Source organism: Spodoptera frugiperda, chromosome 29 (genome assembly GCF_023101765.2).
Source record: "Spodoptera frugiperda isolate SF20-4 chromosome 29, AGI-APGP_CSIRO_Sfru_2.0, whole genome shotgun sequence".
Lineage (NCBI taxonomy): Eukaryota > Metazoa > Arthropoda > Insecta > Lepidoptera > Noctuidae > Spodoptera > Spodoptera frugiperda.
In genome coordinates this window covers 3522554-3537530 of record NC_064240.1, presented here as the reverse complement: position 1 = coordinate 3537530, position 14977 = coordinate 3522554, and the positions used below count along the sequence as shown (strand labels likewise).

Here is a 14977-nt window from a genome sequence, read left to right as displayed (position 1 = left end):
ATGTCTATGTAATTTTTTGTGATAATAATCTCGACCAATGACCGACGAGAATGCGATCGACCTCACTTCAAAAGTTTCGAATTGACAAATAAAGTATAGCCTAGTTGTACTTAACTCTACTATACCGTATGTAGGGTATATATTGGTTAATGTAAACATTACTGAAATAGTTAACTAAAATCATCAAACGAACATTCCCTATTTTAACGCAGTTTAATACATTTGTAACGATCGCACCGAGATTTATATGCCATCACCCGTTTGAAAGCACGAGCCCATATTAGAAAAATGTTAATCAAACTATCTATACCTACTTATACTTTTCTCTCATTTGTTTGTGTACGTGTGAGCAGGACAGATGTACTCCTGTTACGGAATAAAAGCGGGATCGTTCGTGCTGCCAGTTTTCTAAACAATTCTCTTTGAGCAGGTGCACGTGTGTTTACACAAGTTATTTTACTAACTATCGAGTATTCTACACACGTATTCCACTGGTTGTTTACACGGTGCCTCCTATGTGCCACATAACTATATACTTTTTGTCATAAACTCACATAACAATCCCTAATTGCTTCCCATTTAGAGCCTAATAGAGTGCTCAATTAGTTTATCAACATATCTTCAGTGATTTTTAACTGACTTCACAAAAATAAGGGTCCTCATTTCGATCATATATATAGATTGTTGTTTTTTTTTTACGTAAGTGTTACTGCCCAGTACGTTCTAAGATAATTGTTTTTAAATTTAGGAACTGATTATTGAGTAATTAGTAAGCTCATTGTAACATTTTATTTTGTAACAGATAACATTACATTGACCCTTTTTCTTGAAGAATGGCATTGATCTACACTAATATTATAAAGAGGAAAACTTTGTTTGTTTGTTTGTTTGTTTGTTTGTTTGGTTGTAACGAATAGGCTCAAAAACTACTGGACCGATTTTAAAAATTCTTTCACCATTCGAAAGCTACATTATCCACGAGTAACATGGGCTATATTTTATTTTGGAAAAAATAGGGTTCCGTAAGATATTTGGATTTTTCGGACACAAACTGAAAAAAATCAACTAAAGAAGTTACTTATTTTGCGTACGCTGCCTAAACTACAAAAGATAGAACCATAAAATGTTATAATTAGTTGTAGATCTTATAAATATCGACAAAAAAGTCCGCGACACACTATACCTATCTATGTCGAGTGAGGCACAACAACCACATTTTTATTTAAAAATCTTGATTTTTTTTGGACTACATTTAAACGCGTTTATTTTACTTATGCTATTAATCCTTATCAAAATAAATTATTTCATCAATAAGTACAGTTTATGTTGATAATATTTGGTCTTTGAATGATTAAAATTGGACGTTTGGTTTTGAAGTTGTGGTGAAATTAAAATATTACGATATCTGCTGCACGGCCCGTTGCGAAGTGGACGTCACCAAAGCCAGGGGTGCGCGTGCGGGAGAGGGGTGTTTAGATCTATGAGTAAGGTGAAACTTTGTATTTAGACACTTAATGGGAAACGAAAGAACATAGGCTACTTTTTATTACAAAATATAGGGGAGAGTGGGTACAAATAGGGGATGAAAGGTCATATGGAAATTCGCCATTTTTAAAGCTGTAACAGTAAAACTTTGTATTTAGATACTTAATGGGGAACAAAAGAACATAGGCTACTTTTTATAGCGAATAAAAAGGGTAGAAGGCGTTTTGATTTTGACCACCAACCACGCGGACGAAGTCGCGGGCAAAAGCTAGTATTTTATAAAAGTTAGTTATTGTACATTACAAAAAGGAATTATTAAAATAATATAAATGTAAAGGTGATAATAATATGTATGCAAAACTCGTTATTCTGATTGGTTAAGCATGTTCGGCCATTCCGCACGAAATTAATGTTTAGAATGACCTCTCACAAGGCTTTTGTTATTTTTTTATAATTTGGCGAAGTATTTTAGTGTTATTGACTGCATGTAAATAACTTATTTTATGCTTGTTATCTGAATTAAAGGAAAACCACCAATTAATGGAAAATAGCTAGCACACAAATTTAAAACGTATTTAAGTCAAGAAAACAGGTGATGAAGCAATATGGTTTATTGGCAAAAAGCTCGTTATCTACATTATGTACTCCTAGAGCATTCAACCAGTGCAACGTGTAGCAGGTTCGATTCCTGCACGGTGCAACTCTTTGTGTGATCCACAAATATGTGTTTCGGGTCTGGGTGTCATAAGCATGTGAACTTATATGTTTGTAAACGCAACCACAACACAGGAGAAAAATGCTAGTGTGAGGCAAAGTAAAAAAAATAACACATTTAACTTCTTTATCATATCTATAGTTCTCTAGGTAGGAAAGTACTTATAGAATGTTACACCTATTTCAGTCCAATTCTAATTTAAAGCACGTCAAACATGTCGTAGCAACAACTCGGTGGCGAGAAGCAGCCATTGTGACCAACAATGAATATGAAATGAGCATGTGTGAACACGTGGTACATAACAAACATGCCCGTGATATATTTATACCCATTTCATTGGTGGGAATCGAGGAAATTATATGAATAGTAATTTAATGTTCATGTATGTGGTAAGTGTTCTTACAACTTGATAATGAAGTTTAATATCATTTTATTATAACTTTCGTGAAACATTATAAATTAATTATTATGTTATCGGCTTACTCACGTAACTGTTTGACGAGGAACTCAGCTAGTTTCAAGCCATGCTAGGGCTCATGTTCATCAGCAGCATTCCGCGATACTGCTACTCTCGTCAAACAGTTACGTGAGTAAGCCGATAGTATAATAATTAACTTTATTTTTAATTATAATATAATACGCACAAAATTTATTTTTAATTAATTTTATCTTGAACTTAGAAATTTCAACAAAATCTGAAAAAAACCCCGCAAGTTAAGTCCGCGGGCGAAGCCGCTAGCAGAATCTATGCCTTCTAAAGAAAACATAGACGCGAAAATGCGTTATTACAAGTCTTAATAAAATTGATATGATGCTTTGATCTTACATTTTCGTAGCATAGCTACATAGCACATCTCTGGCGGAAAAGCACCCTTAATTACACACTTTTGAAACGTTTTTTTACAATTTAATTGTGCCTCAGTAAAGCTAGGTGGAGGACTAAGGGCTTGATCAGCAGTGGACGTCTCTCGGCTGATTATGATGAAGCTAGGTGCTCGTTCCAAAGTGTAGTTTTGAATGGAGAAGAACGAGCAAGAAACTCCATCTTTACTAAGCAATAATACTTTACCCGATCAGACACTACAATCCATGATCACGTAGTCAGCTCTCAAATTAGTGACAGCTAGATAAAAAATAAGCTATGCACTATTATAAACAAGACACCTGTACTGTATACATCTTCCACCTGTCCATCTTCATACAATAATTCACAAAAGTTGTTGTGGAGGCGCGTGCGCACAGGAATTATATTGTAATTAAATGTCAGCGCTGTAATTAACATTTATAATGCGGTGCATAGACCAAAGGTGCTCTCTTGCATGTATGTAAAGATGGAGGGTTATGGGTATTATAAACATAGTTTATTGGCAATATTTTCTCAATAATCGTCTTTGTGTTGATAAGAAACGTCGATAATACGGTAATTTTGTTACTATCCCGTTAATTTAAAAAATAAAATTTTCTTCTATCTAGAAGAAAATCCTAGTGTGGAGCAACGTTTGGAGCAACCACGAGATCGTGGGTGCGTTTACAAACGTACAAGTTAACATACACACCACACCCAGACCCCGAAACCACCATTTGTGGATGACACAAAGTGTTGCTCGTGCGGGAATCGAACCCGCTACACGTTGTGCAGCAGCCGGTAGACCAGGCAGTCCAGGCACCGCACCAACCGTGCAGTCAATACATTAATGTTATTATTGTCCCGTTAATTTTCAATTGTAAGACAGACGTGAGGTTATGTATGTAATTAAAGTTTAGTTGATATAATATCTTTAAAAAGTGTGATTGTCATTTAAAAACCGTGATATATTGAGATATAAAAAGCTGTAATCAGTAGCTCCACAAACACAATGGGACATCGGCCATGTTGAAGGGTCACCTTAAAGATTTTTTTTATTGACGCACCTGCTGCGCCTGCGACGGCATCGACATTCCGTCGTGTGCCAAGACTCCCGGCGCTTCAGACATTTCCGTCACACCGCCCAGTTTTTCATCCTTCCACAAACAATAATTAATATTGATGACGGACACCAACCTGTTAGACGTCTTTAAGCTTTTTATAAATGTCCTTTAGAATCCAGAAATCAGAATAAACGAACGTTGCTCCAAATTGTTCTAGTGATCGTGATCGAGTTTTATAAACATAATTAGTGCATTATAAAATTGGCCCTTGTCGTGTTTAAGAGGTCTGTAAGTAGCGGTGAAACAATGAGAGGCGCGATGTGGGCGCCAAGACGGTAGCGTCACGGGTCGCCGCGCGCCGCCCGCGCCGGAAGGAACCGTGGCGTGGGAACCGGCCACAACACTACGGTCTACCTACACTACACTCCCTTATTATTCACCTGCATAATGTTTTCATAATTAGAGCACACCTATTACTGCTCTCATTCTGACGTGTTAAACAATTAGATGTTATTACGTTTGACGCCATAATCGTGCGAAAGATTTTTAAGAATCATCACATTTTATTTTATTAATAACTGAACGTGGGACATGTATCGCTGTGTTGTCTGAAATTATGTACATATCTCAGATCAATATTCATTGTGATGCCATGGAATAGAACATACTCGTAATAAAACATGACCATTACGAAATTACGTAAATATTATTCATTTAATCTTTTCTTTTACAAATCTTATTCTCATTTGGCTTATAACAAGTCCAGTTGCAGCAAATAAAGAAGCAATGAAATACACATAGGAAATACTTAAGTACTGAATAATGAATCCTCCAATGATTGGAGTGATGATATAGGCTAAAGAACTAGCACTGTATAAAGCCCCTATTAAAGTCCCTCGATTACTAGGCGCACTCCTGCTCATTATAGCTGCCAAAGTTACTATTCTTGCCAAAGCGAACGACACGGCCTTAGGAACTAACAATAGAACGTACAAAGGTAAACTAGAAACCATTCCTAAAGCTACTAAAGTCAACACAATACCAAGAAACGTATGGAAAATACGTTGACTGTAATCCCTATCATTAATATACAATTTATTAATAAAAGCTACTGAGTTATTCACAATTGATGAGATTATGGCTTCAAATAGTAAGATACAGACGATTGAAACATTCGATAAATCGTATGTATTCTTTAAATATATACGGAAATTATTATAATAAAGTCCCGTAGAAATAGACATGAGAAGTTTGAATAACAGTATGTCCCATAAATTAAGCCAGTTTACGCTATACAGAGTGTTGTAAGTGTGTTTGATTGTGGTAAATGTGGATGCCAGCGACGAAGTTTTTCTTAAACTTGTATTTGATATTTCTTCCTTCTTTTCCTCTCTTGTTTTAGTTTCTGGTAGTGAATTAATTAGCGCTGCAACAATAAGAATTCGATTGTTAGATGTTTCCAAAATCTTAATCTAATCTTCTTTCTGTAAATTGTATTTTTTTGTTTGCCTCAAGCATCTAAGGTTATATATTCATATTTTGTTGCTGATAATTTATTTGCAAATGTATGTAGTGATGTAGTTTCGTTATCCTATTATTCATTAGTATTTGATTCAGTCAATACGACATAATTCTATTATTTATCGATATGTAAAATGACCATTTATAAATTTTAACTTTACCTGCATTAATTCCAAAAAATATGGATAAAACTCCACACATCAACGTGAAACCAATTCTGGGGTACGTTTCAATGGGATATTTGCTAACAAAAGAGCCCAGGGTTTGTCCAAATGATCCCAATGATAGTAATTTTCCATACAGAATGGATACTTTGTTCGGTTCATGTATGTACTCGGGAGCTAAGGCTCTAATTAGTATCTGAGTTTGCTTGAATATTCCTGAAACAGAGAATGCTTTGTAAGTCGAGTAGTTGCAAGTGCGACTGACATTAGGTTACCGGAGGGTCAATCCTTTCCCAAGAAGTCAAGAGATTGTCAAAGCACTTGTTATTCTTCTGGGCGACCATGGTGTTCATGAATGCTACCGATTGTTTACCATCATCAGATCCATTTGCTTGTTCAACTATGTATGTAGTATGTAAATTTCGGTATTTTCTGACTGATTAAAAAAATCCTTACCTAATACAATACGTAGACTTAAGAAAACATATAGAGATGACGCTATTCCCAACCAAAAATATGCGCAGGTGCAAATAAGTAAACATATTAATAATACTTGTTTTCGACTCGTGACGTCACCGAGGCTTCCCTGAAAATGTCATAACTTGATTATTTATTAATTCTGAATCCATATGTAACCAGACAGTCCACTGCTGGAGTATGAGCCTTCTCTACATAAGAGAGTTTTCTATACTCTCTTCAGTACCCTTAGTACTGTAGTAGTAGTTTTGTAAACAAAATGAGAGCGCCTTCGGCGCTCTGTTTGGTTCGTTTGTTTGAGCCGGCCAATCAGAAAGCCGAAGCTTTCGTTTCGATTACTTTAAACATAAAGTATGCTGCAGCAGCTGCATATGTAATATAAAATACTCTATTATAAGTCAATTTCTTTCTAATCTCTACTTACTATAACTGGTGATGATATAATTTGACATAGTGGATAGACCACCCACACTAGTCCTATCTGAAAGTAACTGAAGCTTAATTCCTTTGCATGAATATCCAGATACGGCACTATGAAGGAAACTGAAATGAGATCCTGAAATTAAAAAATATCGTTATTGCTTTTCCTGTCTTAGGGCTGCAAAAAGAAATTAATTTGTCATTGTTGCAAATCACTTGTTTTTAGCATGTGTAATAAATAAAATATTATGTTTTTCGGCTTACTCATGTAACTATTTGACGAGGAACTCGACTAGGTTCAAGCCATGCTAGAGGCTCATACTCATGAGCAGCATTTCACGACACACGACGCGGCGACTGTCGCGTTACTGTGCGTGAGTAAGCCGAAAAACATAATAATTAATATAGTATGTTTCACGAAAGTTGTAATGTTGACAGGTGAAATATTTTGTTTCCTTTCTAGTTGAGTTTATAGCCAAAAAAAATCGAATAATAAATACTTATACTTACCAAGAAACAGACAAGAAGAAACGTCGCATACGGTGAAACCATTTTAATATTAGGTATTATTTTCACATTGACACTAGTTTTCCATCGTAAACACGATACATATTTATTTTTATTTCTCACTCACGAGACTTGCACGCTTCAGTACTTCAGACACATGTCATGAAATCATAGCGATAATACTCATTATCTTGGTAATATCAATGATTAGGTAGGCGTTATCACTTCATTATACAACACTGCAACGTGCGCCACGGAGCCGTGCCATAGTTTATTTGTGAAAACTTAACTATAAACCGCGACTTCCTTCGCAAAATCCCGTTTTTTCTTTGGTCTAAGAGTATCAATTGTCTATAAAATTGGTGGGGAAGTAGCTTAGAACTTTCCAGTTCTAAGCAATTTTCAGACAAATCAATTTATCCGTTCTAGAGTTATAAATAGTGTAAATAACACGACTTTCTTTTCTTTCTTAACATGTATTATCTTTATATATATAATTCTTCTGTACGTGTGTATGTCACTGAACTTCTCTTAAACGAGTGGACCGATTTTGATGAATTTTTTTGTGTGTGTTCAAGGGGATCTGAGAATGGTTTAGATTCACAATTTTGTCCGCTGGACAATGTTTTTTTTTATTAATTTTTAATTTATTAGTAGTTGGTGATTTTGGAATGTTTTACATTGGATCCGGCAGACGGCGCTACCATCGCAGTGTCAAATATAAATGACGTTAGATATTGTCATAACAATTGAATAATAATTTTCATCAAAATGGTCAAGAAGGTTTTAGCTTATTAAAAAAAGATTAAAATTTTCAAATTAAAGACGTGTAGACAGGACAACGTCTGTCGGGTCCGCTAGTTTTATATATAGATTTAATTAAAGGACAACGAAATACGAAAATACTTATGTAATTAATTTACGAAGTTATTATTTAAAGAAAACGACCTATAAAGGTAGCAGGATACAATAACTTTTGGTCAATTTTCTTCAAAAAATATTGCAATAAGTAAAATTAACTAAAGTAATTGATGACCTACATAATTAAAATCAATGTACGGTTTCTCACAGATCCCAGTATCCCACGGTATGGTTATTGAATTGCTCCCATATTGCGGGTCATTTTTATTGCATTTCTAATGACCTGCTACGAATGCAGCGGTCACGGTTCACGATTTAATTGTTTTTGTATTGTCTTCATATGTACACAACTACACAAGACTACACACCGCCAACCAAACTATACATAACTATTTTAATAAAATTCTCAACCTAACTAATTCATTCATTGATTTAATTTTGAATTCATTCATGGAAGAATTTAAGCGAATATTACGAAAGAAATGTTCTTAGCTAAGTATATAAGTCTTTAAACTCCAGAAAAGAAATATATACATAGTTTTATACATAATCAATCATCAGGAGAAACCATATGAGTTCCCATACTTCCGATACACAAATTACTACTAACATATAGATCACATACTCCTATGTACAAATTAAATACCACTATGAGATAACTCCGTCACGAGATCCAATTTCATCATAGTTTTTGGTAAAGAAGTATCATCGTGGGGGTCCGGAAATGGGATCGGAATACAGAACTCCGAATGTAATGTTTGACTTCCGATAATTTGATCCATAGTCCATCTACGAAATAAAAACGGGAACATCTAATATGAAAATAATTAGAAAATGATCCGACCGTCAGTTGTTTCATTGTTGTCATTACATATAGTAATGAATTGTGAGAAATATTTGGTGTGCAAAGGAAAATGAATTGTTATCGGTATCAGTTAGATTGTAGTTAAGATATGATTTTCCTTGCAGGTGTTTTGATTGGAATTATGTATAAGTTTAGTTTAGGTACTATTAAGTAATTTGCTTGTAAAGTGAGTAATATTAATTTGACATAGATTTATTCATACACTATTATAGTCTAATTATCTAATTACGAGCTTCTGCCAACGACTTTGCTCGCGTTCCTGGGATAAAAATTACAAGTCTTATTCCAGATTATAATCTATGTCTGTACTAAATTTGAACCAAATCCGTCCAGTAGTTTGTTTTCGACATTAACTATTTCAGGTATGATGGGGAGGAGAAGACACAAGAAGGAGAGTTTTCTTTTTGTGATACAGTATTAGAGTACTAAACATATGTACATACACTCACACAATTAAACTTACACATTTTTTGTAATTAGTATAGAATAGGATTCTGAAAAGGATGTCCGTTAATGAAAAAAGACTCAATACAACTGGTAGGTATCGTTTCTTTATTCGATTGTAAATGCATAGTAACCGATTGATCCCGTGGTTGAACCCTAGTTAAAGCGCATTAGTCGGTCCGTTGATCGTTTGGACACACTTGCACGTCAATAGAGTTTGTCGTACGACACTATGCTTCACTGATTACGCTCCTTATCTACTATTGTTGTTTAGTTACAGTCATTTTCCTTTTTATATGCATACTATGTATAAAAATACTAGGCAAATGAAACCTAGAGTGTAAATGGAACGCAAAAAAATGCTCGAAAAATGCTACATATTTTTTTTGTTTATATATTTTTTATAGTTTGTGTTTTCGCGTTATTTAAGCAACATCATTACGCAGTTAATGTTTTTAATTTTTTTTTTATATAAAACGCATTTTTGCCTTCACCTGTTTGCAGCGTTTGGGAGCGTTCCATTTACGAAGAGTTGAAGCTCGTGCACGACTGTTAGAGAGGTTCATTATATCGTACAGCGAACTTATTTTAAAAAAGTGCATGTAAGTACTGTTGTGATTTCTTTATTATAGTCCACTACGTAGTTGTATCTACCTATCTAGTACAAAGGTTTAATTTATATAATAAGTTACAATGACAATCCTATAAAGCAATCCTTTGTTATTGTTCTCAAATTCGTGACAAATCAACAGAGTAACAGACAGTTGGAAGTGACGTAACTAACAGTGCGCCCGCGCCGCGCCGCCCGCGCCGCCGTTGCCGCAGTACATAACATTGGCACAGTTCGGTTATGGGCACTGAACCGCGACCCGCCGCGACCCGCGACTTCTGATGACTCACCCTTCCTGACCGTCTTCAAGGATGTGACTCCTGTGACTAATTCTTCGGAAAAAACCCCCATTGTCCGAATGTAGACCATTGTAACGCAACGCTTTTTTAAACCTTATTAAGCGTTCCGCTTCAAAAGTGACGTTTACGACGCTCCTAAAATTTTGGAAGCGAACGACTTATGGCAGCTTTAGTGGGCAAAGTGAAGTTTTTAACACTTTAAAGTAAATGTTACTTACCTAATCTTTAGTGCGTGTAGGTAATAAAATGCAGGTGTGCTGTGCATTTGTTAAAAGGATTAAAATTCTCACTATGACATAATGATTTAAGTATTTCGTACCTTATTAAGTAACAAAGTTCAAGAATTAGCTTGTTAACATATAAAAACAACCGCTTACTTTCATAAAACATTAGTTATCCACCGAAGAAAATTATGCTATTAACGTATGCAGTTAGAAGTGGCGTATCAGTATATCTAGAAGCGCGGTTAATCTCATCATCGAAATAGCGAGGGTCTTAGCCATGACGTGTGGGAAACCCAGCCAAGCTTGACCGGCGGGCCATGCTCCGGGCAACGATCTAATTACAACACTTGACAGATGGACGGTCAAAGGTTGCACACACACAGGACCTTGGAATAAAAGGCTGCACTGCAATAAGGAAATGCCTAAAGGTGCATTTATTAGTAGGAAGTGTTCGAGGATGTGATTTGAAAAGGACATCGGTGGAATATGTAATTTTATTGTTTTATGGACGAGCTGGACTCCCAGCATGCTATTGCAATGAGTACTGTATACTCATGCAAGAAGTTTGATATGTGAAATTGCAATGGTATTACACAAGTGATAGATAGTTTTATTGACACGGGGTGGGGGTTTCAGAAACATGACACTTTATATCATAATATAGTTTTGTTAAATAGAATTGATTAAAGTCAAATTCTATACATCATCATCATCATCTCATACTTATATCTGTGATTTTTTTACGGCAAAGACTATCAGTGCTGCTCACGGTTGACCATCCAAAAGTGACAGTTATAACTCGGGAGTACACCGCTAACACCTGAGGATTACCAAATGCGTTGCTGATCTATTAGGAATTATCTTCGACGCCGTGGTATCACACCTGTTGAGACGGATTCATGCCGAAGTACGGCTCTCCCTTGTAATAAAATGTGCAGCTACAGATTTCTATATAAACTTGGTTTAACAAAAAGCAATTTGTTCAATCCTTTGTTCTGTAGTTACGAAGTTAAATGGTGCAGTGGCAATTTATTTCCAATATACTCAGTTTGAAATTGAAAGTCTCGTGAAACAATTGTATCAATTTATGGTAGTGGGATAACTGTGGGACCGCGGTTAATTCAAGATTCCCGCTTGTTCTGAAAATTATTCTTCGTCTGTGGTTAGTTTGTTTACAAACATTTTCTTTATCTAAGTAAATATTTCTTCACAGCTTGAATCTCAATGAATACTAGCGAATTTGTTTTTGATATTCTCAAGCAATATGTAGTAAGCATTATCACATATTAGTTGCTGCAACTGCACGGCTATCAAAATCAGTTTTCTAGCGACACAAATACATACTTAGCTAATGGCAATTCATACCATTATGTGCTTAATCGGAATCAAACTGTAGGTAATCCACAATTCACAAGTGTTGAGAGTCGCCTTATACGCACAAATAGACAAAGCCCGTACCCCACAGACTTAGTATTTCCAGATGTTTCTATTGATTGAACTTGGTCACCACCATATCGGTAACAGTTTCCTAATACGTAACCTTACGTAGATACGGACTCCCACGGGTAGGCGCCTGCGCACCGAGCCACGCGCTCAATACGATGCGTGATCGCCGTGAGAAATTATACAGCAGTCGCGGTTCGAAGATTTCTTATTCTTGCTTTGTATATAAAAAAGAGGCATTATGGTACACGCTATGACGGCCATAAACTATAAGATGTCATCATTAATTAAATGCTAACACATGTGCTCGTGTTCCATCTTTGTAAATTGTTCTATTTGTATTTTAATTTCATTTATATTGGTGTTCGTTTCTGATTACGGGTATCCGAATATTTACTTTTATTTTAAGTGGGCGAAATCATCAAATGACTTCTCTCGCTTTGGGCGAGGCGAGAGCGAGTGTCAGACTTTTACTGACTAAAAACCACCCCGTACATACTCCTGGTTTTCGGTAAACCCGCTAGGTAGTCCGCAGCTCCGGATCAGGCATCAGCCCTGCTAGGCCCCATCTATGGTGGTCTGATGGCCAACCGAATATTTATTTGGAAGTTGGTTTTATTAGTCTAATTAACAAAAGTTCACGTTGGCCGTCAATATACTCCTACATTTTGATTTCATCATTAACGACTATCAATCCTCCCACAAAGCGAGCTTATTACTGCTTTATGACCCTTCTCCTAAAAACTGTGTTTGTAATAATTAATTTATAGTGTTGACCAATATTCAACGTAAGGAAACGGAAGATTTATGCTAATGCTTATTGATTGATCATTTCCCAGTAGCCCCAGTAAATGTTCCAAGACGGATGATTACAACTATAATAAACCTCACCCAGTTCATAATAAATACTTCAAAATCCTTTATAATAATTAAATCCTATAAAATTTATATTAAAATCTCCAATTCCAATTGAGTACAATTGGTGGCTACAATAGTACCGTAACTTTAAATAAAATAATCATTTAAGCATGGCTTGATAATAAAATGCAAATGAGCTATTTCACTGGCTATCATTTGGACGTTAACCTGTTCTCGCTTGGCTATAAAACTTAAGATTGGAAACTATAAATGTGGTTGAAGTTCGGAGAGCCGTTTGGAAACCTTGGCGTATAAAATAGACATAGTCGATATTTAAACACGACCCACTCTAGCACTGGTTTCTATGTCGGTTACACTTTTTAAATTATGTGAAATATCCATAAGTCACTGTGGAAACTGGTAGAGTAACACCACACACCTCGTCAACTTTGTGCGATATTGTGGCTGGTCCAGTTTCGTGCTCATCTTTCATGGAAATTGATAGCGCGGTGATATGATACGAGGCAATTTATGTGTCTGCCACAATGTGGACTCACAAGTCGGACAGTTACAGCTATCTAAAACTAAACATGTTTCTTCTTTTTGTGGACTTGTTATGATTCGTTTATTATGTTTTGTTGCCATATATTTTTTTTAAATAATAGACCGCCTACGCAAGTATTTTACATTGTCCTCATATCATCAATTTGATTGATAACAATTAAAACTTTTCTATTGATTGAAGTTGTAAAAATTCTAGGGATTTTTTTATTGTGTTATTGTCTTGGTGAAAACAAGAAAATTTGTGAATTTATTAAAAGAAATTGATGGCCGATTTACTAATGAAAATTGTTAAAAATTTGTCCTCAATAATCAAACAATAGGTCTATTATCAATTCTTTTTATGTCGAATAAATATTTATGAATGAAAGTAAAGAATTTGAGTTAAGGTTTAGAAAGTTTACCTACATACAATCACGCCTTGATATCCATCAACAAAACATTCTAATATTAAGTTATTTTAGAAATCCTGTCTCATAAATGATGTTAACACGTAATCTAGATCCTTATCTTCAAAGACTGTTTTAGCTTAACAAAATTCGCTACAGTCTCAAGTTAGCAGTTCGTTACACCCATCAGAGTACCTACTTAACTACCTCAAGTGTTGCGGGGTTTTGTGAATGGTGGTATCGTGGGAATCGCGTGCAATTTCAACCGTAGTAGCACCCGCATGTATCACACACAACCTAACACTATTACTTGAGGCTTCTGGAAAGTTTACTAATCTGGGAATATTCACTCACTGGCAGAACAATGGGGAAGGCGAAGACAGTTTATTACAAACGCATCGTCAGTGTATTCATTATAAATTTATAATCCATTGTTAATAGCATCGTGTTACCATCTATAACAGACATGTACATATTTTTGTGTTAGTCATTCACTGTAGAAATATGAAAGGCAATTAGTATCGTCCACGCGCCTTCTCGAAGTCGTAACTCAACGCTCTGTTGTACAAATCATTGCTCTTTCGTTTTACTAGGCGCTTAACTAACCGCCTGCACCTCGTCAATGGTAATTTTATAACTATAGGCCTGATTTGTCGCTGAGTAATTGTATTTTATTTATTTCAAATTTAATTATTGATTATACTTAAAATTTTAATAACAATTGCATTTGGTTAAGTTTTGTTTCTTAATTAATGTTCTCTAAGCTAAAATAAATCTTAAAGAAAGCGTTTTTTATATAATGTATGCGTTTGTAATATTAGTATATTCCAGAATATACGACACAATAACTATCTAAACGTATGTCCTGCTATATTTGGACGTTTTGTTAACGGTACACATCTTTTTGAGCGAAGTGGTCATTTCCTCTTAGCACAAAACTCGTTTCGTCTTACTACGACCTACTACAAAATCAACAGTACGTGGACTATAAAGTTAGGCAAGGGATTTTGAAACTTCAGCACTGGAAATAGGATTCATTTTTCTGAGTTTCAAAATAGGCTCTATGTGGGTGAAAGAGACAGGTATAAGTTTATGTAGTACTACTACAATTTGAAAACCGGTTAGGGGTGTTGTCATTTTACAATATTATATTATGGGTATTAATAAACACACGTACCTACGTACATGTGGTATTCTTGCGTTAATCGAAAAGCTGGTTTCAAATC

General features: G+C 35.3%; 2 protein-coding genes across 2 annotated transcripts in view; one reads left to right on the top strand and one right to left on the bottom strand.

The window, feature by feature from the left end:
• The window catches only part of LOC118268685 (uncharacterized), a 79716-nt gene that overhangs the window by 20242 nt on the left and 44497 nt on the right, over window positions 1-14977 (top strand). The gene's annotated exons all lie outside the window — the stretch shown is intronic.
• On the bottom strand, window positions 4796-7397 carry LOC118268691 (major facilitator superfamily domain-containing protein 9-like). The gene is made up of 5 exons (XM_050706438.1): window positions 7201-7397; window positions 6695-6826; window positions 6250-6379; window positions 5791-6009; window positions 4796-5534 (listed from the first exon to the last, which is right to left on the bottom strand). The coding sequence occupies exons 1-5, from the start codon at window positions 7240-7242 to the stop codon at window positions 4819-4821; spliced, it is 1239 nt and encodes a 412-aa protein (XP_050562395.1). The 5' UTR covers window positions 7243-7397; the 3' UTR covers window positions 4796-4818.

Bases quoted from the DNA above. Each gene is read 5' to 3' on its own strand.
- LOC118268691 (XM_050706438.1), bottom strand. From the start codon at position 7,242: ATGGTTTCACCGTATGCGACGTTTCTTCTTGTCTGTTTCTTG. The intron at 6,010-6,249 runs GTAAGGATTTTT...TCTCTGTTTCAG, and splicing joins AAGTCTACGTATTGTATTAG to GAATATTCAAGCAAACTCAG. The intron at 5,535-5,790 runs GTAAAGTTAAAA...TTATTGTTGCAG, and splicing joins ATTTTTTGGAATTAATGCAG to CGCTAATTAATTCACTACCA.